This window comes from Saccopteryx leptura, chromosome 4 (assembly GCF_036850995.1).
Source record: "Saccopteryx leptura isolate mSacLep1 chromosome 4, mSacLep1_pri_phased_curated, whole genome shotgun sequence".
NCBI lineage: Eukaryota > Metazoa > Chordata > Mammalia > Chiroptera > Emballonuridae > Saccopteryx > Saccopteryx leptura.
In genome coordinates this window covers 2,376,922-2,404,221 of record NC_089506.1, presented here as the reverse complement: position 1 = coordinate 2,404,221, position 27,300 = coordinate 2,376,922, and the positions used below count along the sequence as shown (strand labels likewise).

Sequence of the window (27,300 nt, the reverse complement as noted above, 5' to 3'; positions counted from 1 at the left end):
CTAGTCTCTGTGTCTTCTGGGTCACTCGTGTCCTCCTGTTCTGGTTCAGTGTCTGGGTCTCCTGGGTCACTCGTGTCCTCCTGTTCTGGTTCAGTCTCTGGGTCTCCTGGGTCACTCGTGTCCTCCTGTTCTGGTTTAGTGTCTGTGTCTTCTGGGTCACTCGTGTCCTCCTGTTCTGGTTCAGTGTCTGGGTCACTCGTGTCCTCCTGTTCTGGTTTAGTCTCTGTGTCTTCTGGGTCACTCGTGTCCTCCTGTTCTGGTTCAGTGTCTGGGTCACTCGTGTCCTCCTGTTCTGGTTCAGTCTCTGGGTCTCCTGGGTCACTCGTGTCCTCCTGTTCTGGTTTAGTCTCTGTGTCCTCTGGGTCACTCGTGTCCTCCTGTTCTGGTTCAGTGTCTGTGTCCTCTGGGTCACTCGTGTCCTGTTCTGGTTCAGTCTCTGTGTCTTCTGGGTCACTCGTGTCCTCCTGTTCTGGTTCAGTCTCTGTGTCTTCTGGGTCACTCGTGTCCTCCTGTTCTGGTTCAGTCTCTGGGTCTCCTGGGTCACGCGTGTCCTCCTGTTCTGGTTCAGTGTCTGGGTCACTCGTGTCCTCCTGTTCTGGTTTAGTCTCTGTGTCTTCTGGGTCACTCGTGTCCTCCTGTTCTGGTTCAGTGTCTGTGTCTTCTGGGTCACTCGTGTCCTCCTGTTCTGGTTTAGTCTCTGTGTCTTCTGGGTCACTCGTGTCCTCCTGTTCTGGTTTAGTCTCTGTGTCTTCTGGGTCACTCGTGTCCTCCTGTTCTGGTTTAGTCTCTGTGTCTTCTGGGTCACTGGTGTCCTCCTGTTCTGGTTTAGTCTCTGTGTCTTCTGGGTCACTGGTGTCCTCCTGTTCTGGTTTAGTCTCTGTGTCTTCTGGGTCACTCGTGTCCTCCTGTTCTGGTTTAGTCTCTGTGTCTTCTGGGTCACTCGTGTCCTCCTGTTCTGGTTTAGTCTCTGTGTCCTCTGGGTCACTCGTGTCCTCCTGTTCTGCTTTAGTGTCTGTGTCTTCTGGGTCACTCGTGTCCTCCTGTTCTGGTTTAGTCTCTGTGTCTCCTGGGTCACTCGTGTCCTCCTGTTCTGGTTTAGTCTCTGTGTCTTCTGGGTCACTGGTGTCCTCCTGTTCTGTTCTAGTGTCTGGGTCTCCTGGGTCACTCGTGTCCTCCTGTTCTGGTCTAGTCTCTGTGTCTCCTGGGTCACTCGTGTCCTCCTGTTCTGTTCTAGTCTCTGTGTCTCCTGGGTCACTCGTGTCCTCCTGTTCTGTTCTAGTCTCTGTGTCTTCTGGGTCACTCGTGTCCTCCTGTTCTGGTTCAGTGTCTGGGTCACTCGTGTCCTCCTGTTCTGTTTTAGTCTCTGTGTCTTCTGGGTCACTCGTGTCCTCCTGTTCTGTTCTAGTCTCTGTGTCTCCTGGGTCACTCTGTCCTCCTGTTCTGTTCTAGTCTCTGTGTCTCCTGGGTCACTCGTGTCCTCCTGTTCTGTTCTAGTCTCTGTGTCTCCTGGGTCACTCGTGTCCTCCTGTTCTGGTCTAGTCTCTGTGTCTCCTGGGTCACTCGTGTCCTCCTGTTCTGTTCTAGTCTCTGTGTCTCCTGTGTCACTCGTGTCCTCCTGTTCTGTTCTAGTCTCTGTGTCTTCTGGGTCACTCGTGTCCTCCTGTTCTGGTTCAGTGTCTGGGTCACGCGTGTCCTCCTGTTCTGGTTTAGTCTCTCTGTCTTCTGGGTCATGCGTGTCGTCCTGTTCTGCTTTAGTGTCTGTGTCTTCTGGGTCACTCGTGTCCTCCTGTTCTGGTTTAGTCTCTGTGTCCTCTGGGTCACTCGTGTCCTCCTGTTCTGGTTCAGTGTCTGGGTCACTCGTGTCCTCCTGTTCTGTTCTAGTCTCTGTGTCTCCTGGGTCACTCGTGTCCTCCTGTTCTGGTTCAGTGTCTGGGTCACTCGTGTCCTCCTGTTCTGGTCTAGTCTCTGTGTCTCCTGGGTCACTCGTGTCCTCCTGTTCTGTTCTAGTCTCTGTGTCTTCTGGGTCACTCGTGTCCTCCTGTTCTGGTTCAGTGTCTGGGTCACTCGTGTCCTCCTGTTCTGGTCTAGTCTCTGTGTCTCCTGGGTCACTCGTCTCCTCCTGTTCTGTTCTAGTCTCTGTGTCTCCTGGGTCACTCGTGTCCTCCTGTTCTGGTTCAGTGTCTGGGTCACTCGTGTCCTCCTGTTCTGTTTTAGTCTCTGTGTCTTCTGGGTCACGCGTGTCCTCCTGTTCTGGTTTAGTCTCTGTGTCTCCTGGGTCACTCGTGTCCTCCTGTTCTGTTTTAGTCTCTGTGTCTCCTGGGTCACTCGTGTCCTCCTGTTCTGTTTTAGTCTCTGTGTCTCCTGGGTCACTCGTGTCCTCCTGTTCTGTTTTAGTCTCTGTGTCTTCTGGGTCACGCGTGTCCTCCTGTTCTGGTTTAGTCTCTGTGTCTCCTGGGTCACTCGTGTCCTCCTGTTCTGTTCTAGTCTCTGTGTCTCCTGGGTCACTCGTGTCCTCCTGTTCTGGTTTAGTCTCTGTGTCTTCTGGGTCACTCGTGTCCTCCTGTTCTGGTTTAGTCTCTGTGTCTCCTGGGTCACTCGTGTCCTCCTGTTCTGTTCTAGTCTCTGTGTCTCCTGGGTCACTCGTGTCCTCCTGTTCTGGTTTAGTCTCTGTGTCTCCTGGGTCACTCGTGTCCTCCTGTTCTGTTCTAGTCTCTGTGTCTCCTGGGTCACTCGTGTCCTCCTGTTCTGGTTTAGTCTCTGTGTCTTCTGGGTCACTCGTGTCCTCCTGTTCTGGTTCAGTGTCTGGGTCACTCGTGTCCTCCTGTTCTGTTCTAGTCTCTGTGTCTCCTGGGTCACTCGTGTCCTCCTGTTCTGTTCTAGTCTCTGTGTCTCCTGGGTCACTCGTGTCCTCCTGTTCTGTTCTAGTCTCTGTGTCTCCTGGGTCACTCGTGTCCTCCTGTTCTGTTCTAGTCTCTGTGTCCTCTGGGTCACTCGTGTCCTCCTGTTCTGGTTCAGTGTCTGGGTCACTCGTGTCCTCCTGTTCTGTTCTAGTCTCTGTGTCTCCTGGGTCACTCGTGTCCTCCTGTTCTGGTTCAGTGTCTGGGTCACTCGTGTCCTCCTGTTCTGGTCTAGTCTCTGTGTCTCCTGGGTCACTCGTGTCCTCCTGTTCTGTTCTAGTCTCTGTGTCTTCTGGGTCACTCGTGTCCTCCTGTTCTGGTTCAGTGTCTGGGTCACTCGTGTCCTCCTGTTCTGGTCTAGTCTCTGTGTCTCCTGGGTCACTCGTGTCCTCCTGTTCTGTTCTAGTCTCTGTGTCTCCTGGGTCACTCGTGTCCTCCTGTTCTGGTTCAGTGTCTGGGTCACTCGTGTCCTCCTGTTCTGTTTTAGTCTCTGTGTCTTCTGGGTCACGCGTGTCCTCCTGTTCTGGTTTAGTCTCTGTGTCTCCTGGGTCACTCGTGTCCTCCTGTTCTGTTCTAGTCTCTGTGTCTCCTGGGTCACTCGTGTCCTCCTGTTCTGGTTTAGTCTCTGTGTCTCCTGGGTCACTCGTGTCCTCCTGTTCTGTTCTAGTCTCTGTGTCTCCTGGGTCACTCGTGTCCTCCTGTTCTGGTTTAGTCTCTGTGTCTTCTGGGTCACTCGTGTCCTCCTGTTCTGGTTCAGTGTCTGGGTCACTCGTGTCCTCCTGTTCTGGTTTAGTCTCTGTGTCTTCTGGGTCACTCGTGTCCTCCTGTTCTGGTCTAGTCTCTGTGTCTTCTGGGTCACTCGTGTCCTCCTGTTCTGGTTTAGTCTCTGTGTCTTCTGGGTCACTCGTGTCCTCCTGTTCTGGTTCAGTGTCTGGGTCACTCGTGTCCTCCTGTTCTGGTTTAGTCTCTGTGTCTTCTGGGTCACTCGTGTCCTCCTGTTCTGGTTCAGTTTCTGGGTCACTCGTGTCCTCCTGTTCTGGTTCAGTCTCTGGGTCTCCTGGGTCACTCGTGTCCTCCTGTTCTGGTTTAGTCTCTGGGTCTTCTGGGTCACTGGTGTCCTCCTGTTCTGGTTCAGTGTCTGTGTCTTCTGGGTCACGCGTGTCCTCCTGTTCTGGTTCAGTGTCTGGGTCACTCGTGTCCTCCTGTTCTGCTTTAGTGTCTGTGTCTTCTGGGTCACTCGTGTCCTGTTCTGGTTCAGTGTCTGGGTCACTCGTGTCCTCCTGTTCTGGTTCAGTGTCTGTGTCTTCTGGGTCACGCGTGTCCTCCTGTTCTGGTTTAGTCTCTGTGTCCTCTGGGTCACTCGTGTCCTCCTGTTCTGGTTTAGTCTCTGTGTCTTCTGGGTCACTGGTGTCCTCCTGTTCTGTTCTAGTGTCTGGGTCTCCTGGGTCACTCGTGTCCTCCTGTTCTGGTCTAGTCTCTGTGTCTCCTGGGTCACTCGTGTCCTCCTGTTCTGTTCTAGTCTCTGTGTCTCCTGGGTCACTCGTGTCCTCCTGTTCTGTTCTAGTCTCTGTGTCTTCTGGGTCACTCGTGTCCTCCTGTTCTGGTTCAGTGTCTGGGTCTCCTGGGTCACTCGTGTCCTCCTGTTCTGGTTCAGTCTCTGGGTCTCCTGGGTCACTCGTGTCCTCCTGTTCTGGTTTAGTGTCTGTGTCTTCTGGGTCACGCGTGTCCTCCTGTTCTGGTTCAGTGTCTGGGTCACTCGTGTCCTCCTGTTCTGGTTTAGTCTCTGTGTCTTCTGGGTCACTCGTGTCCTCCTGTTCTGGTTCAGTGTCTGGGTCACTCGTGTCCTCCTGTTCTGGTTCAGTCTCTGGGTCTCCTGGGTCACTCGTGTCCTCCTGTTCTGGTTTAGTCTCTGTGTCCTCTGGGTCACTCGTGTCCTCCTGTTCTGGTTCAGTGTCTGTGTCCTCTGGGTCACTCGTGTCCTGTTCTGGTTCAGTCTCTGTGTCTTCTGGGTCACTCGTGTCCTCCTGTTCTGGTTCAGTCTCTGTGTCTTCTGGGTCACTCGTGTCCTCCTGTTCTGGTTCAGTCTCTGGGTCTCCTGGGTCACGCGTGTCCTCCTGTTCTGGTTCAGTGTCTGGGTCACTCGTGTCCTCCTGTTCTGGTTTAGTGTCTGTGTCTTCTGGGTCACTCGTGTCCTCCTGTTCTGGTTCAGTGTCTGTGTCTTCTGGGTCACTCGTGTCCTCCTGTTCTGGTTTAGTCTCTGTGTCTTCTGGGTCACTCGTGTCCTCCTGTTCTGGTTTAGTCTCTGTGTCTTCTGGGTCACTCGTGTCCTCCTGTTCTGGTTTAGTCTCTGTGTCTTCTGGGTCACTGGTGTCCTCCTGTTCTGGTTTAGTCTCTGTGTCTTCTGGGTCACTGGTGTCCTCCTGTTCTGGTTTAGTCTCTGTGTCTTCTGGGTCACTCGTGTCCTCCTGTTCTGGTTTAGTCTCTGTGTCTTCTGGGTCACTCGTGTCCTCCTGTTCTGGTTTAGTCTCTGTGTCTTCTGGGTCACTCGTGTCCTCCTGTTCTGGTTTAGTGTCTGTGTCTTCTGGGTCACTCGTGTCCTCCTGTTCTGGTTTAGTCTCTGTGTCTCCTGGGTCACTCGTGTCCTCCTGTTCTGGTTTAGTCTCTGTGTCTTCTGGGTCACTGGTGTCCTCCTGTTCTGTTCTAGTGTCTGGGTCTCCTGGGTCACTCGTGTCCTCCTGTTCTGGTCTAGTCTCTGTGTCTCCTGGGTCACTCGTGTCCTCCTGTTCTGTTCTAGTCTCTGTGTCTCCTGGGTCACTCGTGTCCTCCTGTTCTGTTCTAGTCTCTGTGTCTTCTGGGTCACTCGTGTCCTCCTGTTCTGGTTCAGTGTCTGGGTCACTCGTGTCCTCCTGTTCTGTTTTAGTCTCTGTGTCTTCTGGGTCACTCGTGTCCTCCTGTTCTGTTCTAGTCTCTGTGTCTCCTGGGTCACTCGTGTCCTCCTGTTCTGTTCTAGTCTCTGTGTCTCCTGGGTCACTCGTGTCCTCCTGTTCTGTTCTAGTCTCTGTGTCTCCTGGGTCACTCGTGTCCTCCTGTTCTGGTCTAGTCTCTGTGTCTCCTGGGTCACTCGTGTCCTCCTGTTCTGTTCTAGTCTCTGTGTCTCCTGTGTCACTCGTGTCCTCCTGTTCTGTTCTAGTCTCTGTGTCTTCTGGGTCACTCGTGTCCTCCTGTTCTGGTTCAGTGTCTGGGTCACGCGTGTCCTCCTGTTCTGGTTTAGTCTCTCTGTCTTCTGGGTCATGCGTGTCGTCCTGTTCTGCTTTAGTGTCTGTGTCTTCTGGGTCACTCGTGTCCTCCTGTTCTGGTTTAGTCTCTGTGTCCTCTGGGTCACTCGTGTCCTCCTGTTCTGGTTCAGTGTCTGGGTCACTCGTGTCCTCCTGTTCTGTTCTAGTCTCTGTGTCTCCTGGGTCACTCGTGTCCTCCTGTTCTGGTTCAGTGTCTGGGTCACTCGTGTCCTCCTGTTCTGGTCTAGTCTCTGTGTCTCCTGGGTCACTCGTGTCCTCCTGTTCTGTTCTAGTCTCTGTGTCTTCTGGGTCACTCGTGTCCTCCTGTTCTGGTTCAGTGTCTGGGTCACTCGTGTCCTCCTGTTCTGGTCTAGTCTCTGTGTCTCCTGGGTCACTCGTCTCCTCCTGTTCTGTTCTAGTCTCTGTGTCTCCTGGGTCACTCGTGTCCTCCTGTTCTGGTTCAGTGTCTGGGTCACTCGTGTCCTCCTGTTCTGTTTTAGTCTCTGTGTCTTCTGGGTCACGCGTGTCCTCCTGTTCTGGTTTAGTCTCTGTGTCTCCTGGGTCACTCGTGTCCTCCTGTTCTGTTTTAGTCTCTGTGTCTCCTGGGTCACTCGTGTCCTCCTGTTCTGTTTTAGTCTCTGTGTCTCCTGGGTCACTCGTGTCCTCCTGTTCTGTTTTAGTCTCTGTGTCTTCTGGGTCACGCGTGTCCTCCTGTTCTGGTTTAGTCTCTGTGTCTCCTGGGTCACTCGTGTCCTCCTGTTCTGTTCTAGTCTCTGTGTCTCCTGGGTCACTCGTGTCCTCCTGTTCTGGTTTAGTCTCTGTGTCTTCTGGGTCACTCGTGTCCTCCTGTTCTGGTTTAGTCTCTGTGTCTCCTGGGTCACTCGTGTCCTCCTGTTCTGTTCTAGTCTCTGTGTCTCCTGGGTCACTCGTGTCCTCCTGTTCTGGTTTAGTCTCTGTGTCTCCTGGGTCACTCGTGTCCTCCTGTTCTGTTCTAGTCTCTGTGTCTCCTGGGTCACTCGTGTCCTCCTGTTCTGGTTTAGTCTCTGTGTCTTCTGGGTCACTCGTGTCCTCCTGTTCTGGTTCAGTGTCTGGGTCACTCGTGTCCTCCTGTTCTGTTTTAGTCTCTGTGTCTTCTGGGTCACTCGTGTCCTCCTGTTCTGTTCTAGTCTCTGTGTCTTCTGGGTCACTCGTGTCCTCCTGTTCTGGTTTAGTCTCTGTGTCTCCTGGGTCACTCGTGTCCTCCTGTTCTGGTTCAGTGTCTGGGTCACTCGTGTCCTCCTGTTCTGGTTTAGTCTCTGTGTCTTCTGGGTCACTCGTGTCCTCCTGTTCTGGTTCAGTTTCTGGGTCACTCGTGTCCTCCTGTTCTGGTTCAGTCTCTGGGTCTCCTGGGTCACTCGTGTCCTCCTGTTCTGGTTTAGTCTCTGGGTCTTCTGGGTCACTGGTGTCCTCCTGTTCTGGTTCAGTGTCTGTGTCTTCTGGGTCACGCGTGTCCTCCTGTTCTGGTTCAGTGTCTGGGTCACTCGTGTCCTCCTGTTCTGCTTTAGTGTCTGTGTCTTCTGGGTCACTCGTGTCCTGTTCTGGTTCAGTGTCTGGGTCACTCGTGTCCTCCTGTTCTGGTTCAGTGTCTGTGTCTTCTGGGTCACGCGTGTCCTCCTGTTCTGGTTTAGTCTCTGTGTCCTCTGGGTCACTCGTGTCCTCCTGTTCTGGTTTAGTCTCTGTGTCTTCTGGGTCACTGGTGTCCTCCTGTTCTGTTCTAGTGTCTGGGTCTCCTGGGTCACTCGTGTCCTCCTGTTCTGGTCTAGTCTCTGTGTCTCCTGGGTCACTCGTGTCCTCCTGTTCTGTTCTAGTCTCTGTGTCTCCTGGGTCACTCGTGTCCTCCTGTTCTGTTCTAGTCTCTGTGTCTTCTGGGTCACTCGTGTCCTCCTGTTCTGGTTCAGTGTCTGGGTCTCCTGGGTCACTCGTGTCCTCCTGTTCTGGTTCAGTCTCTGGGTCTCCTGGGTCACTCGTGTCCTCCTGTTCTGGTTTAGTGTCTGTGTCTTCTGGGTCACGCGTGTCCTCCTGTTCTGGTTCAGTGTCTGGGTCACTCGTGTCCTCCTGTTCTGGTTTAGTCTCTGTGTCTTCTGGGTCACTCGTGTCCTCCTGTTCTGGTTCAGTGTCTGGGTCACTCGTGTCCTCCTGTTCTGGTTCAGTCTCTGGGTCTCCTGGGTCACTCGTGTCCTCCTGTTCTGGTTTAGTCTCTGTGTCCTCTGGGTCACACGTGTCCTCCTGTTCTGGTTCAGTGTCTGTGTCCTCTGGGTCACTCGTGTCCTGTTCTGGTTCAGTCTCTGTGTCTTCTGGGTCACTCGTGTCCTCCTGTTCTGGTTCAGTCTCTGTGTCTTCTGGGTCACTCGTGTCCTCCTGTTCTGGTTCAGTCTCTGGGTCTCCTGGGTCACGCGTGTCCTCCTGTTCTGGTTCAGTGTCTGGGTCACTCGTGTCCTCCTGTTCTGGTTTAGTGTCTGTGTCTTCTGGGTCACTCGTGTCCTCCTGTTCTGGTTCAGTGTCTGTGTCTTCTGGGTCACTCGTGTCCTCCTGTTCTGGTTTAGTCTCTGTGTCTTCTGGGTCACTCGTGTCCTCCTGTTCTGGTTTAGTCTCTGTGTCTTCTGGGTCACTCGTGTCCTCCTGTTCTGGTTTAGTCTCTGTGTCTCCTGGGTCACTCGTGTCCTCCTGTTCTGTTCTAGTCTCTGTGTCTCCTGGGTCACTCGTGTCCTCCTGTTCTGTTCTAGTCTCTGTGTCTCCTGGGTCACTCGTGTCCTCCTGTTCTGGTTCAGTGTCTGGGTCACGCGTGTCCTCCTGTTCTGTTCTAGTCTCTGTGTCTCCTGGGTCACTTGTGTCCTCCTGTTCTGGTTCAGTGTCTGGGTCACGCGTGTCCTCCTGTTCTGGTTTAGTCTCTGTGTCTTCTGGGTCACTCGTGTCCTCCTGTTCTGGTTTAGTCTCTGTGTCTTCTGGGTCACTCGTGTCCTCCTGTTCTGGTTTAGTCTCTGGGTCTCCTGCTTGGAGTGCTGGGTCGCAGTCACAGTTCTTGCTGCTCTAATCCTCTTCCCACAGACCGTTTGCCCTTTTTCCAAGTCACCAACGAGAGTTGGATGTCCTTTTCTTTTTTCTTTTCTTTTCTTTTCTTTTTTTTTTTTTTTTTTTTTTTTATATATATTTTTCTGAAGCTGGAAACGGGGAGGCAGTCAGACAGACTCCCGCATGCGCCTGACTGGGATCCACCCGGCACGGCCACCAGGGGGCGATGCTCTGCCTCTCCGGGGCATCGCTCTGTTGCGACCAGAGCCACTCTAGCGCCTGGGGCAGAGGCCAAGGAGCCATCCCCAGCGCCCGGGCCATCTTTGCTCCAATGGAGCCTCGGCTGCGGGAGGGGAAGAGAGAGACAGAGAGGAAGGAGAGGGGGAGGGGTAGAGAAGCAGATGGGCGCTTCTCCTGTGTGCCCTGGTCGGAAATCGAACCTGGGACTTCCACACGTCAGGCTGTTACTCTACCACTGAGCCAACTGGCCAGGGCCAAGAGTTGGACATTCTTGAGTCTGCTTCATCTGAACACATGCTGCTGTGTGTGTGTGTGGGGGGGGGGCTGGCCCTGTGCCCAGGACCCCGTGTCCCTGGTGCTCGCGGTCCCCTCCCCTCCTGCGCAGCTCGGTGTTGGCGCCCACTGTCACGGCTCCCCATGGACGCGGTCTGAGCCGGCCCTGACTGAAGGGCAGAGCTCCTGGCACACTGACCGGGCCGGGCCCTGTTCAGCCGCTCTCCTGGCCTGGCCCTGAGTGGCTGTTGTCCCTTCAGCGCAGCCGGGAGGAACAGGCTCCAGCTCTCCTGCTCTGAAGCAAGCTGGCGCCCAGCTGCTCTCCGGAGAGCACGGCGCGCTGGCCCGCCCACCTGTCCGTGTCCAGGCTGCAGGGGCGGCTGGGGTGTTGCTCCAGCGAGCCCTCCCTCCCGACAGTGCAGGCGAGCTGCCGTGGTCTCCCCACGACACCCTGGTGCGAGACTTTCCGTGACAGTTTCTCATGTAAACCTGAAGCGTTAGGTGTAACCGGGCAGTGATTACACAAGAAGTCAAAATAAACTTATCAGCCGGAGCTTAGGGTTACCTGAGAGTCATCTCAGATCCCTCAGGGAAGAAAACCAGTTAAATGCTCATGGTGGGTTTGACGCTCAAGGCTCTCAGCTGAGACCCTCTGCTGGAGTTGTCCTGGCCAGCAAGGGTGACCCTGTCTGAGGGGGCATTGGTCCAGGCGTCTGTCAACGGCCCCTGATGATGGAAAGTCCACGGCCTCTCTAATTTGGGACAACGCAGAGCCCAACCCGAACCCAGAGTCCCTGCAGATGGCCGAGGTCTCTGCCATGACCGTTCACGGTCTCTGTCCACACCCTCTTCCTGCCCTGTCCCCTGGATCCTGTCCTACAGCCTTGGCCAGGGACCTTCCAGAGTCCAGAGCTCTATGTCAAGAGGCACTTCCCGGGGTCCGTCTCTGGAGAAGAAGTTGAGACTTTGGCCGAGTGATGATTCCAGGGCCTCAGCCCCTCCGTGGTATCGTCACAGGAGCATGGCCTGACTGTCCACAGTGGATGTCCTCCCTCTGGACGGGCAGCAGGCTCAGCGATGTGACCGCAGTTAGACCAGCTGAGCCCCTTCTGTGGTCAGGGACCTTAGTGTTTGGAGTGTGAGAGGTGGCAGGAATTTTGGGGACTCTCATTCGTGACCCATGCTCAGGGATCACGTTGCAGCACTGCTTGGTGATGCTTCGAGGGCTGCGTTTTCGTAGACTTGACTCTTCTTAAACTTGATCAGCAGGAGAGGGTCGCTCCAAGCCCCGATATGTCAACGTGACCTCAGGGGAGGGGTGGCGTGGTGTTTTGTTTGTGTGTTTGGACTTCATTTGAATCACTACCTGGCCGTGACTAAGAGGTCAGGACTGCTTCCTCGAATCAACTGAATTCAATTTGCTAATATCCCCTAGTGGTATTTTTTTTTAATTAAATGAGAAGCAGGGAGGCAGAGAGACAGACTCCCACATGTGCCCAACCGTAATCCACCTGGCATGCCCACCAGGGGGCAATGCTCTGCCCTTCTGGGGCCACTGCTCAGTTGCTTGGCAACAGAGCTATTTTTAGTTGCTGAGTCAGAGGCCACAGAGCCATCCTCAGTGCCTGGGGAACCCATAATCCCTGGGTGCAGGAGGGAAAGAAAGAGAGAGAGAGAAGCGAGAGGGGGAGGTGGGGAGAAGCAGCAGGTCACTTCTCCTGTGTGCCCTCGCCGGGGATCAAACCCGGGACTCCCACACGCCGGGCCAACACTCGACTGCTGAGCCAACCAGCCAGAGCGAAAGTTTACTGTAGTGCTGACGACTCGACATTCTAGATTTATCGTGTGGACTCTGCCACCCATACTTGCTGGCTGTGTGGCCACGGGGAAGTGACCGAGCCTCTCTGAGCTGTGGTTCCCTCCTCTATCTAAAAAAGCAGATAATATTGTACTTCCTTCATATTACCTGGATACGTATGAAGCACCAGCAGCGATGGCTGGCTCGAAGCATGGTGTGACACTAATCATTCCTCTACTAGAGCGGGTACCGGGCAGAATCAGAAGAGCTGAAAAGAGAACGGAGGTTTCCGACTCTGTTTCCTGTTTTATTAACTGTTCCCTTTAGTGACAATCCCGACAGGAACAAACTTCCCTTCGTTGTTTCTGATTTGGTGGATGTGAGAATCCCTTTATGCTTTTAAACGTGCATCGTTTCCTGTCAGTCTGCACGGTGCTTCCGAGCTGGGGAGACGTACTCAACATCGCGAACGGGCGTTGAGCCCCCACCCTGTTCCAAGTGCCCTGCTAACCCGAACCTGCAGCCTCTCAATCACGTCTCACAACAAACCCACCAGTACCTTCATCCTCTTCTTTTTTAAAAATGCTTATTTTATTGGTTTGAGAGAGAGAGAGAGGAAGATTGAGCTGTTCCCGTAAGTGCCCTGGCTGGGGATCGAACAGGCAGCCTCCGCACTTTGGAACAACGCTCTAACCAACCGAGCTCTCGGCCGGGGCTAGATGTCACTTTTCTATTCCTTTCTCAAGGCATAGACTCTGAGGCCCTGTTGGGTGGCTCAGTGCGTAGTGTTGTCCCTGTGCACCGAGGTCACCGTCCAACCTCTGGTTAGGACACATATGGGAACAATGAGTTGATGCTTCTTTCTCTCCCTTTCTTCTCTCTCTCTCTCTCTCTCTCTCTTTCTCTCTCAAATCAATGGGAGAAAAAAAGACATCAACTCTGAGATTTAGGCAATTTGTCCCACATTCTACAAACTATTTCTGGAGCGGAAACCCGGGACCCCGCATCGGACTCGTGACCCACGTGCTCCGTGCCTCTCTGGTGAACGCTCAGCACCCGAGTTCCTCAGTTCGACGTGATCTCTCCCTCTGCCTGTGGACACAGCCTGTTGTTCTTGACCTCAAAGGCACCTCAAAGCCCAGGTCCCCCTGACACCCTCTCCTGTGACTGTTCAGAGGCGGCACCCACGCGGCCTCTCTCCTCTCTTTCCCTCCCCGGAGCGGAGCTCAGGCTCAGGCTAGACGGCATTAGGTAACTGTCACCTCCTGAGACACCCTCTCCGTGACACCTGGGGAGCTGCCATCTCAGCTGACCTTCCGGCATCCGCTGGCCACGACTCCGAGCCCGGCGGAGAATCAAAGTCAGGTTGCAACGTCGGAAAATCTGATCGGCAGAGTGTTCCTGAAAATCACCTGATCGGATTCCCCTACCCCCCCCCCCACGCAGGGGTCACAGGGAGAGGGCGGGGCAAACACCCGGGGACCACGAGGGCTCCGGTGCCCACGTCCTACAGGTGTTTGAAGCTTCGTTTCCTGAAGCTGCAGGGAGACGCAGAAAGACGGGGTAGACACACCGAGAGCCTGGGACACGCCCTGGGGGTGCAGGGTCACCCCGGATGCACGTATGGATGGCTCAGTGACCGTCCCCAGGCTGGGGACACGCTGTGACCTCTGGCGGAATTCACCCTTCTGTCTGCTCCCCCCCTTGTCCCGTTGAGGAATGACCCTTACTGCTGCTTTGTACTTGAGTGTCAGGCCTTCCCTTTCTTCCGGAACGGGAGGGGAGGTGACATCCCTGCCTCAGTTGAGCCACCGGGTCCCAGTTTCGCCGCGTGAGGCTCCTTGAGTCACCAATGCGACCCTGCGCTCTTGCCAAATCGCCGTGTTAGGAACGGAGGGTTTCGTGAGCACCGTTAGAATGACAAGTGTGGTCCCAGCGCCGGGTGTGCAGACTTGGCTGCAGGAGGGCGGATGGTCACCAGCCGTGAGAGGGAAGGACGGTGCCCGGAGTTCTTTCCAAGATCCCTTTCACGTCACCCGACAATGTCTGCCCGGGGGCAGAACTCCCCGAGCCCAGAGAAGAATTCCTTTCTGGAAGCATCCATGGGAACGCAGGCACGTGACTTCAGAGCAGCATTGGAGGGGATTAAAAGTAGGGTTCAAGCCAGTGCAGTGAGCGTTTGCCAAATAACATAATGTGTGCCCATTACCATGGGAGGCACAAAGGGACATTCACCACCTTCGGGGAAATGGGTTAAAAACCTACGTGAAATGAAAGTGGCAGAAATGACCGTTGGGCTGTGGAATTTATTTATTCTAAATTAGTTTTTTGTTGTTTTTCTTCCCAGCCACTGGAGTGTTCCATGTCTGTAATGCTGACCTGTCTCAGATGTCAATCTTTATATAATAATTTTCATCTGTTTTTCACAGTTTAGGGTTGTTGTTTTTGTTTTAAAAAAAAAAATTCCTTATGCTTTTATAATACCATGTGCAAGTTTGCGTTTATGGGAGTGGTTGCAACTGAAAATAAATATTTTAATTTATTCTCAATTACTTCTCTTTCCTTGTTGGTAACAATCACATTTTTTTTTCCTGTAAATTTTGGTTGAAAATAAAAATCTTCATTCCCTAAACTGTAAATTTATCTTTCCACTACCAACTAGTGATTTTAAAATTTGTAAATTAGTTTTTAATCACTTCCCCATTTGGATTACTTTGCTTTTAGAATTCTGATATTCACTTTAAGTCTCTGAGGCCCTATTTACCTTTTCAGCCCAATGTGGAAAAACATGTGACTTACAATCTGTGACCGATTCATTGTTCCCAAAATGTTATTTTGTTCAGCTTTTCTTTGAAAAAAAGTTTTGTTTTTTTCTCTTCCCACTGAGTTTTCAACTGCTCAAATCTTAGTTGCTGTGCATACAATGTATCTAGGAGAGTACATGATACATTTTGCATTGATCTTTCCAATTATCAGTTTGTTGACTTACATGTAGCAAGTCCCTGCTCAGGATTAGACGCCGTTCTAGATGTTGTAGAGACAGAAACAGGAAGGAGAGGTGGCCCCACCTTGAGCCGAGGACAGTTCCCAGCAGGAAGCCATTGGCTGCAAAGTGAGCGGATGACAGAGTGGTCCAGAGCGGGGACTTGGAGACCTGAGTGGTCTGACTCAGCTCTGACACCGCCCTGTGGGGGGATGGTAGGGACCCTGACGAGGACACGCGCTCAGCGAACACACGGAGCCGACGAGAGGAAGAGACGGGGTGGAGATCCAGCTCTCCCCCTCCCGTTCCATCGCCCATGAAACATGAGGCCGTGCAAAAAATAGGTGTCCGGTGGGTGTTGTTCAGATTCTGATGTGATCGTCAGGATGTTAAGGTGAACACAAAGCCATGCACAGGAACAGAGAGGGGGACCTTGGACTGGCCTAAGGGGCCAGGGGACGGTGTGCAGAGGAGGGGAGGGGAGGGGAGGTGGCCCCGGGAACAGAGAGGGGGACCTTGGACTGGCCTAAGGGGCCAGGGGACGGTGTGCAGAGGAGGGGAGGGGAGGGGAGGTGGCCCCGGGAACAGAGAGGGGGACCTTGGACTGGCCTAAGGGGCCAGGGGACGGTGTGCAGAGGAGGGGAGGGGAGGTGGCCCCGGGAACAGAGAGGGGGACCTTGGACTGGCCTAAGGGGCCAGGGGACGGTGTGCAGAGGAAGGGAGGGGAGGGGAGGTGGCCCCGGGAACAGAGAGGGGGACCTTGGACTGGCCTAAGGGGCCAGGGGACGGTGTGCAGAGGAGGGGAGGGGAGGTGGCCCCGGGAACAGAGAGGGGGACCTTGGATTGGCCTGAGGGGCCAGGGGACGGTGTGCAGAGGAGGGGAGGGGAGGGGAGGTGGCCCCGGGAACAGAGAGGGGGACCTTGGACTGGCCTAGGGGCCCAGGGGACGGTGTGCAGAGGAGGGGAGGGGAGGTGGCCCGGGAACAGAGAGGGGGACCTTGGACTGGCCTAAGGGGCCAGGGGACGGTGTGCAGAGGAGGGGAGGGGAGGGGAGGTGGCCCCGGGAACAGAGAGGGGGACCTTGGACTGGCCTAAGGGGCCAGGGGACGGTGTGCAGAGGAGGGGAGGGGAGGTGGCCCGGGAACAGAGAGGGGGACCTTGGACTGGCCTGAGGGGCCAGGGGACGGTGTGCAGAGGAGGGGAGGGGAGGGGAGGTGGCCCCGGGAACAGAGAGGGGGACCTTGGACTGGCCTGAGGGGCCAGGGGACGGTGTGCAGAGGAGGGGAGGGGAGGTGGCCCGGGAACAGAGATTGTCATTGCCGTGGATGGCTGTCACAGACCAGCCCGCCCCTCGAAACGGCTTCCCTCCATGACTTGACATATGTTAATGATAGGTACAGCTGCACTCTCCACTGTTGCCATCTGTATTGTGTTGACCACCATTAATGTTAACAGCTACATTATTATCTATTACAGAGAGCTTTCTGAGTTTGATGATGGAGAGTGGCAGTATGTATTATTTCTCAGATGTCTACATTCCCACATATGACATTTGACTCTGTTAAAATACTTTTAAGACATAAATGTTTTCTTTCCAAGAGGCTTATCCTACTTCTACTCAGGGAGAACCTGGTTTTCAGAAATACCCCTTTTTTTCCCCCCTCAAAATGTTTGAAGTCAGTACAAGTCCTCACTTCCGGGCAATATCCTTGCACAAATATCAGATATTGTTTATCCTTCGCTTTTGTTTGAATGTTTGTCCTCCTAGGCAGATGACAATATCGGGTGATATCTGTCCCTGTGCCACCAGTTAACGTGATCAGTTTCTCACATTTTATTGTATTTTCATGATTTTTGTGGTGATGATCTTTCGGTCCATCAGGCTGTGGTGAAACTAATAATTTGTAGAAGCCATTTCTTTCTGTTTTCCACAGAACGACAGCTAGAACCGTTCTGTGGGCTCCGTCCCGATGTCAGAGAGGCTCCTTGGTCCCCCCAGTGGTGAGCGGCAGTACTGGTTGTGGTTACCAATAGCAGGTTTTCAGCTATTTTGAGGATTGATACTGATAAGTCCTGTCGTTGGGGACAGTGTATCAGGACACATAGCCTGGTGACACGCACCTTCTAATAAGATGTATTCCTAATCGTTAATGGAAAGAATAAAGTCCCCGACAACGGGGAAGGATTTGGTCATTATATAAATACATATTCGGGGACACGGAAGGAGTCACCGAAGGCATCCGTGACCACACGTGGTCTTTCTGTCTCCTGCTCCTGCTGGGAGTGTGCCGTGGCCTCGCGTCTTGTGTCACACCATCCGGAGCTCAGACCGGGGCCCCGCCTCAGGTGCTCTCTGGACAGAACGGAAACGCCTTTCTCTGCCTTAGGAGACCTTAGGCCATCAAATACCAGCACACTTAACAATGATTACAGACCCTTGCTTAGACTTACTGACTTAGACACAGAAAGTGTGGCATTGGACAAGGAACTTCCCTTTTTATAAAAGAGGCGGAAATGCTTGTAGACCAAACTTAACTGTTGTCTATTGTGTTTCAAATAGGTTTTCTTGCCGCCTGTTTTAGAAATTAGTTTTTAAAGCTTAGAACTGCGTGCTGACTGTGTAAACAGTGTTTTCAAGGGTATTAAGTACCTAAATGGTAGTACTTTCCTAAGTGTTTCTATATAGCTTACTCTGTTCATCTTTCATGTCATAATAAAATATTTTTAGAAATACAAAGGTACCCTTCCATTCACTATGAAAGGTCTATTAACTTCTCAGTTTATAAGCAAACAAAACAAAATTGCACCATATTATCTCTACATATATCAAGCTATGCTCTGTACCCATAGGGGGAAAAATTCGATACAGATATAAAATTATTATTTATTTTTGTATTTTTTCTGAAGTTGGAAATGGGGATGCAGTCAGACAGACTCCCACATGTGCCTGACCGGGATCCACCCAGCATGCCCACCAGGGGGCGACGCTCTGCTCATCTGGGGCCATTACTCCATTACAACTGGAGCCATTCTAGCGCCTGAAGCAGAGGCCATGGAGCCATCCCCAGCGCCTGGGACAACTGGCTCCAATGGAGCCTTGGCTGTGGAGGGGAAGAGAGAGACAGAGAGGAAGGAGAGGGGGAGGGGTGGAGAAGCAGATGGGCGCTTCTCCTGTGTGCCCTGGCCGGGAATTGAACCCGGGACTCCTGCACGCCAGGCTGACACTCTACCACTGAGCCAACTGGCCAGGGCCAATTTTTTTTTATTTTTATTTTTTTCCTTTAGAAATACTTTTTATTTGCAAATGATTCCTTTTTTTAGATAGTAGGATCCTTCGTTTATTTGAGGACTACATGATAGTAGCAAATTTACTGATGACATGAAAAATTTAAGCAAAAATGTAGAGATCATCCCCAACCATCCTAGCTTTCTCTACTCGACTTAATGGTGTCTCAGTTCAGTTGGAAATTGAATGAGTGGGGATGGCATCGTATTGATCAGGTTTCAAGCCAGTTGACTTAGGCAGAGACTCCCATGAACACGGAAGGTGAGTCCATCAGGGAAGGAGAGGATGGAGACCACTCTACTGACCTGACGTACACGTGAAGAGAGTGCTTGTGGCCCTGGCCGGTTGGCTCAGTGGTAGAGCGTCGGCCTGGCGTGCGGAAGTCCCGGGTTCGATTCCCGGCCAGGGCACACAGAAGAGGCGCCCATCTGCTTCTCCAACCCTCCCCCTCTCCTTCTTCTCTGTCTCTCTCTTCCCCTCCTGCAGCCGAGGCTCCATTGGAGCCAGTTGTCCCAGGCGCTGGGGATGGCTCCTTGGCCTCTGCCTCAGGCGCTAGAGTGGCTCTGGTCGCAACAGAGCGACACCCCAGATGGGCAGAGCATTGTCCCCTGGTGGGCGTGCCGGGTGGATCCCGGTCGGGCGCATGCGGGAGTCTGTCTGACTGCCTCCCCGTTTCCAGCTTCAGAAAAAAATTTTTAAAAAAGCGCTTGTGTTGTTAAAACGGAGAGTTCGCCTCCGATGTGAGTCAGACACAGCATGTGCCGTGGAGTAAAATAGTGGAACGGTTTTATTAAAACCTGATAGATTAATGAGTGATCTGTAATTTACGCTTTCATTTGTTTATCCCTCCAACATTGATTAAGCATTAATTAGTGAGGAGCAGCAGGCAGTGCTGGGTCCGGGGGCAGATACAGCATGAATATTCATGGGTGCTGTATGTCTGATACGGCTTCTTCCGATAACCTGTATCCTACTCTCTTGTCTGACTGCAGGCTGTAAGGGACGGCAGGGTCACACAACGAGAACATAATCTAGACGTTGTTTAGGGCACTGAGTCTGAGCAGAACTGTCTTTTCCCTCTAAACAAAATACATCCATTTATGCTTTAAAAAAATCTCCACAGATGTACTAAATTGCACCATGAAACGTGACTGTGTTTCTCTGTTGCATTTTGGGGGCTACATTAAAATATTGTTTTTGTGATGGATTTGCTGATTTTCATGCTTCAAAGGTGAGCATATTCTGGGCTCTGGATTGAGCTTCATAGCAAAGCGTTCTGTAAGCGTTCTTACCCTTCTTCTTTTCTGTTTCCAACAGTTCTGCCGAGCCACACGTGCGGGAACCCCGGGGAAATCCTGAAAGGCGTCCTGCACGGGACCAGGTTCAACATCGGAGACAAGATCCGCTACAGCTGTCTCCCCGGCTACGTCCTGGAAGGCCACGCCACCCTGACCTGCATCGTCAGCCCGGGGAACGGCGCGTCCTGGGACTTCCCCGCGCCGTTCTGCAGAGGTAGGTGCCACGCCGGGGGAACGCTGCGAGCACACACCCGCCCCAGGCACACGGCTCGCTCCACAGCTGACACTGTAGGTGCCCGCGGATGACACAGGACCCTCCGGCCGGGCCTGCCTGGGCCAGCTCGTTTCTGCACCAAGAGTTGTCACCTGGGAGGTCGGTAACAAACTTAGATATGTCCTTCGAGGTCCAGGTTTGTCTTTGTTCTGTTTCTCAGGCTCTGTGAGTTCTGCATCGTGTCTCACCTCTCGCTGTAGCGCCCCAAACTGTGATGCACACCTCTGAGTCTGTCTGGATTTGCTAGTTCCCGTGTTACCATTTTCTCGGTAAAAAGGATAGACACCCTTGATAATCACATCTTATGTGTTAAAGGACTGTTTTAGCACTCTTAGAGTTCTGAAATAAAGTGATCACCAAGGGGGCCCTGGCTGGTTGGCTCAGTGGTAGAGTGACGGCCCGATATGTGGAAGACCTGGGTTCGATTCCCGGCCAGGGCACACAGGAGAAGCGCCCATCTGCTTCTCCACCCCTCCCCCTCTCCTTCCTCTCTGTCTCTCTCTTCCCCTCTCGCAGCCAAGGCTCCACTGGAGCAAAGATGGCCCGGGTGCTGAGGATGGCTCTGTGGTCCCTGCCTCAGGCGCTAGAGTGGCTCTGGTTGCAACAGAGCGATGCCCCAGATGGGCAGAGCATCGCCCCCTGGTGGGCATGCCGGGTGGATCCCGGTCGGGCGCATGTGGGAGTCTTTCTGCCTCCCCGCTTCTCACTTCAGAAAAATACAAAAAAAAAAAAAAAATAATAATCACCAGGGATAGGTCCCATCGTCAGGACATGAGATAAGGTTAGAATGACTGTTCCCGGAGCCTGTGATTCCCAGCCTTGTCTATAACACTCATTTCACTCATCCAAATCCCCTCGGGAGGAGCATAGGCTGATTCTTAGTTTCTGACTTTCTAAGAAAAAACCCTCGTCTATGGTTTTGAACTAGCACTTACTAAGGGCTTAACGTGACGCCCGGAAATGTAGCAGCTGCTTTACTTGAATCATTTCATTTAATCTCACAGCAGCCCACCCACCGAAATCATAATTATCGACACGTAACAGATAGGAACAAAATTTTAATGTTTAAACGTTCCGGGGGTGGTATAAATTAAGATGCAAATCCGTGTTTGAGTTCTTTTTTTAAATCTTTTTATTTTTCAGTTACAATTTGCATTCAGGGTTACTCTGTATGAGATCTGGACGGACAACACAATGGTTAGAGGATCAGGTACTATACAGAGGGCTCCCCCTGCTAGACCACCCTCTTATACCATCTACAAGAATAAACTCAAAATGGATGAAAGTCTTAAACGTAAGACTCAAAGCCATAAAACTCCTAGAAGAAAACACAGTAAAACCTTGGACATTTTTCTTAGCAGTATTTTTTTTTTCTGATCTATCTCCTCTGGCAAAGGAAACAAAGGAAAAAAAAACAAATAGAACTACAGCAAATCAAAATTTTTCCCTCAGCAATGGGGATATCAGCAAAACACAACAACAGTCTCATGACCGAGGGAAGATTTTTCACCAGTGACACAGCTGATAAGGGGTTAATGTCCAAGCTGTATAAAGAACTCAGACAACTCAACACCAGAGACACAAAACCCCCCAATGGAAACGTCTCGGTGCCTGACATTTAACCCGTGCACATCATCAGACGAAGTCACAGCCTCTGCCTGAAGTGATCATCGCCCAGTGGGCTGTTTTCACCGATATGTTTTAGATGAGTCTATGCTATTTACTGAACGCTTTCCTGTTTTTTTTGTGTTAAATGCTGTAGTGTCATGGGGTCTCCCTGATGTCACTTCCATTAGGAATGGTGTATCACTAATATTACTACGACTCCCGCTAGCTCGTACATATCGATCACTCATCATAGGACCAGCATTATTACTCTTACACCTTTAATCCTCGCAAGTATGTGTGTTGTTCAGGATTCGTTTTTCCAGGGAGGAAACTGAGGGTCAGCTGGGACACGTGACTTGCTCGAGGTGTTCCAGCCAGTAGTCGTCCAAGTTCAGATCTACCGTCTTCAGATGAGCCCCGTGTCCTAGAGACACCCCTTGTGAGGGACACTGTCTGTGCCGGAGAGCCTGTATCCCTCCGCAAGTGCCCTTGTCCTGTGCAAGGTTCCTGGGGTCTCTTACCTCTCTCCTGCATCTCTCTCACTGCTGTTAATTATGTTCCACACATCTATTATCAGAAAGAGTGACTCTCAACATCTGGACCTCTGTCCCCTTTCCCTGCTCTTTCCGAGATCCCCCTCCACCGGCCGAGCCTGGTAAAGCCACGGCCACCTGGGTGCCCTGGACGGACCTTTGCTTGCTCACTTCTACGTGGTTCCGTGATGTCCCCGCTCTCTCTGCATCAGCACTGGGGTCACTTGGCTTTGTGCTCTCGATGGTTGCCAGTGGGACACATATTTTATTATCACACACTGTCACTGACCTCCACCCCCGCCCCCGCCCCATTCTGTGCCAGGCAGACGCCCGGCAGGTTGGTCCAGTGAGCTCCATGTCCGGACTCTCAGCTCCCCATTCATTGTCCCCAACACACACCTTCAGCGGGACCTGGCCTCCCTCCGCCAGACCGCGCTGGGGACTTGACCAGGAATGACACGCATCCACCTCCGCACGGCCAGGGACGTGCTCCGTGTCGCGTCCCCCGGACCGGCACCTCCATCCCAGGCACAGATGTTCGGGCTCGTCTCCGCCACAAGCAGTGGTCTCTGGGCCTGACCTGCCCTGGCTTTCCTGGGGCCCGCGCTCTGGTCCCAGCGCCCCGTGGTCCCCAGGCCTCTGCTGGCGTGGTGCCAGCTGGTGCCGCAACGCCAGCGCGCCCGCGTCCATCAGCAGACACCGCGCGGGAGTTGTTACGTTTTCTCCCAGAGAGTTTCACCAGCCCGCCCTCCCCGGTGCGGGTTCCGTCCCTCCGGTCGCTCAGTTTACCCTTTCACCCCCTTAGAGCCCCATGTCTTCTTCATCCCTTTCCCACGAAAACCCAAGCTTCAGTCAGTTCTCACCATGGCAACCCCGTTTTTACATTTCATTAAGAAAAACAAACAAACAAAGGTGGTTTTGTCTGTCTCCTTTGTGTTGCTGCTCTTGCAGAGTTTAGCTTCCTGTCATAGTGTTCCCTCTATCACAGATGTGGAAACATTGTAACTATGTCCCCAGATTCTTCTCTGGGTTAAATTTAGCCTCATTTATAGCTACTTCCCCCACCACTGCACCTAATGCCCTGCTCATAAACTTCATGGAGTTATAGGAAATGTGGAGCATCAGATAACAGGTCAATAGACGTGAAAATGCAAAAAAAAAAAGAAAAGAAAATGATAATCAACAGCAGCTGTGACATCTTTTCTGCTCAGGACCTCCCCCCAGGAGTCTTCTTCTAACGGATCCATCTTTTCTGATTCCGCCATTATACACTTTATAAAGCCGAAGTTTAGGTCACAGTAAGGTCATAATCTTTCCTGTTCTGTCACTGATTTATTAAATCCCAACCATCTTAAAATGCGTTTGTCTTGATACACATTATCTTCTTCTTCTTCTGGGTTACAGATGATTACATTTATGCTCAAATTTTTGCTTTTTTTCTAATGCTTGGGCCAGGAAGGTTTCTGAGGACCTTAAATTAGCTGTAATGGTTTGATGGAACAGATTTGAGAACTGCCCCACAGTTTGTCACTGACTTGGATAACCGGATCATGAGGGAAAGAAAAATCAATGATCTAATTCATATAAATGTGTGGATGTGGCGTATTTAGGAGAGACATAAATGAATTTCAGGCAGTCGGGGCTTAGGTGATTTACGAATATCAAATGAGTGTGTTTTCTGCTTTTCCAACATTCTGGTAGTTACTTAGTTCCAGGAACCTCTTGCATATATATATTTTTTCTTAATCGAGTCACTGACAATAACACCACTCTGTCCTCTTCAATGACTTTTCACGAGTGGGGACCACTTTCATCTAACTCCAAGGGGCAGAGTGGGGCCGGGGCGATGTCACCGCGAGGTGTGTGTCATCTTCTGCAGTCCCGACGCTCTATCAAGAAACACGATATAACTCTACATGTCACGCGATCAATACATAATAAAATGGAAAGGTCAGCCCGCTCTGCTGAGATCTGATGTCCTTCAACGGGAGCCCAGCCTCCCTGACCTCCTTCAAGGATGAGTGGGCGTCAGAGTCTCTTCTGGAAGTATATATGACACCGACTGAGTCCTCTCTCGTCCGCCCTTGAGTGGTCGCCTTCGTGGCGACGGCCTCCTGAATGTTTCTTCATTATTGTGGAGCGTCCCTGTTGTCCCCGCAGTCTTTGCGCAGATTTACTGTGTCTGTGTGTGCAGGTCGGGGCGGAGGGGGGGGCGCTCCGAGGGGAAAGCGGGAAGGAGGAGAGGAACCCCAAGGTGGATTCAAGGGCAAATGCTCCCGGCTCTGGATGTGAGGACCTTCTTAATTGGCTCTCTGTTTCCCTGCTTCATTATTAAACCACAGACACTATAACGTTAGGGACGGGGACCTATCATAAATTACTGTGAGCGCCAGGATGCAGGAAGAGCCGTAGAGGGTCAGTTCCGAAGGAGAAGGTGTTCTCCTTGAGTGAGAAAAACACACGCAGCCCGTGGTCCTCAGATGTGTGGAAGGTCCCCACGGGAAGGTGGGCAGAAGAGAGGTAAGCCTCCGTGTTCGGAAAAATACCCCTTTAGAAGAAACCTACTTACCTGACCCCCTCTGAAAAAACAATCCCTAAGAAGTGGTCCTTTCCCGACATCAGCCCACCAAGAGGTGGGGACGGTTCTTGTCCGTCATCTTCCTTCAGAGACCAAGTCACTGGAACTCTCCAGTGGGGGATCTCATTTTTGTAAACGGTAGTGGGGTGATCTTCTATTAACTCCCTTCTTCTACCTACATGACCACCGGGAAATATGTACGTGTTTGGGGCGTGAGCTGCTGCTGGCCCGGAGGAAGGCAGGCGTCTGGAAAGATGAGGGGGTCGTCGCCGTGGGCGTGTGCTGTGTGGGATGAGCTAACGGGGGCCACTCCGGCCAGCGGTCCTCACTCTCTCCTCTGACCGTCACCTTCCCACAGGCCCCGATGTCTGTGGTGACGGGGCACTTTGTGTGTGCACACCACACCTCAGAAAATAGCTCTCAGCTAACGGGGGCCACTCCGGCCAGCAGTCCTCACTTTCTCCTCTGACCGTCACCTTCCCACAGGCCCCGATGTCTGTGGTGACGGGGCACTTTGTGTGTGTACACCACACCTCAGAAAATAGCTCTCAGCAGCTCCGGCAAAGCTGAGGTCCCTAAAGGCACAGCTCTGGACCCTCCCGGGGGCAAGCTACCCTAAATGACCTATGTTTATGAAATCTGCACTTCACAGATTAGCCTGTATCAACATCAGGGTCCTGACTCATAGCAACTGCCACCAGAAGTGTGTCAAAAACAGAAAGCACATTTCTATGATGTCAGTTTGTGGTTAGGCTGAAGTCCATGCATGCACGACCCTGGTTGTAGCTCAGATCACTGTGAAATGTGTGCAGGAAGGGGAGAGGCATTCTTGTAGTGAAGGCAAGGAACGGAAGCTTCACAGGGGTCAGCCTGCGTTGCAAATGTCTGACTCAGACGTTATAATAAGACAGCTATGCCTGACCAGGCAGTGGCGCAGGGAGTAGAGCGTCGACCTGGGACACAGTGGTCCCAGGTTTGAAACCCGAGGTCTCCGGCTTGAGTGCAGGCTCATTCGGCTTGAGCTCAGACTCACCAGCTTGAGCGTGGGGTCGTCGACTTGAATGTGGGATCCTAGACATGACCCCACGGTGGTTGGCATGAGCCCAAAGGTCGCTGGCTTGAGTAAGGGGTCACTGGCTCTGCAGTACATATGAGGAAGCACTCCATGAACAATTAAAGGGACCACAACTATTAATTGAGGCTTCTCATCTCTTTCCCTTCCTGTCTGTCTGTCCCTTTCATTCCCTCTTGCTAAAAATATGAAAATAAAAAGACAGTTATACTTTTCATTGTATCATCCTACTTTTACTAAAATTAGTGTAAGTAGCACACACACAGGATTTAAACGTTTAATGATACCAAAGGCATAAGAAAAACCCCAGTGAAACACCCTCACTGTAACGCTGTAGACAGCTCAACACCATTTAACCATTTGTGTGTGTGTGTGTGTGTGTCTGTGTGTGTGTGTGTTTGCCATTTTTATCTGAAATCTATCTACACTGTTCCAGTTTGCTTTTCAGAGTTGAATTCTTTGCATTGATGTCTTGCTATGAGCATCCACGTACTGGTAGGGTTCTCATGCACCACCTTTCTCCCAGTCTCATGTAGGTGTCTGTAAACCGTCTTTATAAACGTGAATACACCCTGGCCCTTTCTTCCCTGCTCCTCTGATTTCCCAGCACCTCTCGCCGCACGCCCCGTGCCCCGTGCGTAGCGGTGCCCCCCCCCGTCTTTCTGCTCCGCCCGTGTTCTCCAGCTGTAGTAGGACTTGTGTTCCATCCAAGTTGTCAACGTGTACGATCTGTGCTATCGTCACAATTAAGTCCTCCGTGATTCGTCCGAAGGCTGCTCGCCAACCTGAAAAGCAACCGCACAATGTTCAGACCCTTCTAAATGGTGCTCACCGCGCCCCCCGGGGCTGTGCCGGTGACGGGCATGTCCCCCCCCCCCGTGTGCCCTGCAGGACTGCAGACAGTCCCGAGCCCCTCGTGGTCCAGATGGGCTCTTCCTGCAGCCTCTGGGATGCATTGGCGGCCGTCATCACGGTCGGTGGTCTTACTCTGACCAACACATGATCAGTGTACAGTATTAACAAAGTAACATGATCAGTGTGCAGTATTAACGTAGTAACACAATCAGTGTACAGTATTAACAAAGTAACACGATCAGTGTACAGTATTAACATAGTAACACGATCAGTGTACAGTATTAACAAAGTAACATGATCAGTGTGCAGTATTAACATAGTAACACAATCAGTGTACAGTATTAACAAAGTAACACGATCAGTGTACAGTATTAACATAGTAACACGATCAGTGTACAGTATTAACGAAGTAACACGATCAGTGTACAGTATTAACATAGTAACATTGCCTGACCTGTGGTGGCGCAGTGGATAAAACGTCGACCTGGAAATGCTGAGGTCGCCGGTTCGAAACCCTGGGCTTGCCTGGTCAAGGCACATATGGGAGTTGATGCTTCCAGCTCCTCCCCCCTTCTCTCTCTCTCTCTCTCTCTCTCTCCCTCTCTCTGTCCTCTCTAAAAATGAATAAATAAATTAATAAAAAAAAAACAAAAAAAAAAACATAGTAACATGATCAGTGTACAGTATTAACAAAGTAACATGATCAGTGTGCAGTATTAACGTAGTAACATGATCAGTGTACAGTATTAACGAAGTAACATGATCAGTGTACAGTATTAACGAAGTAACATGATCAGTGTACAGTATTAATGTAGTAACATGATCAGTGTACAGTATTAACAAAGTAACATGATCAGTGTACAGTATTAATGTAGTAACATGATCAGTGTACAGTATTAACAAAGTAACATGATCAGTGTACAGTATTAACGTAGTAACATGATCAGTGTACAGTATTAACAAAGTAACATGATCAGTGTACAGTATTAACATAGTAACATGATCAGTGTACAGTATTAACAAAGTAACATGATCAGTGTACAGTATTAATGTAGTAACATGATCAGTGTACAGTATTAATGAATAGTTTGCACTTGGTTTTCCACATCGGTCTTCCCCGCCCGGCGTGCATTTCTGAGTCACAGCAGACCCAGGGAGAAATAGCCACATGGCTGGTGGCGAGCCGCGACAGACGGCTCCGAGTGGAAAGGCACAGTGTCCCCCTGAAACACACGAGCCTGTCATGTTCAGATTGGAGTTCTCCCGGTGAACGTTTCAGCAT

The 27,300-nt window shown here is 51.8% G+C and overlaps 1 protein-coding gene across 1 annotated transcript in view; it reads left to right on the top strand.

Moving 5' to 3' along the window:
* The window catches only part of CSMD1 (CUB and Sushi multiple domains 1), a 1,728,861-nt gene that overhangs the window by 832,852 nt on the left and 868,709 nt on the right, over nt 1-27,300 (top strand). The window contains exon 4 of the mRNA XM_066382147.1: nt 19,118-19,312. Coding sequence (XP_066238244.1) covers nt 19,118-19,312 — 195 coding nt within the window. The remainder of the gene's footprint in view (nt 1-19,117; nt 19,313-27,300) is intronic.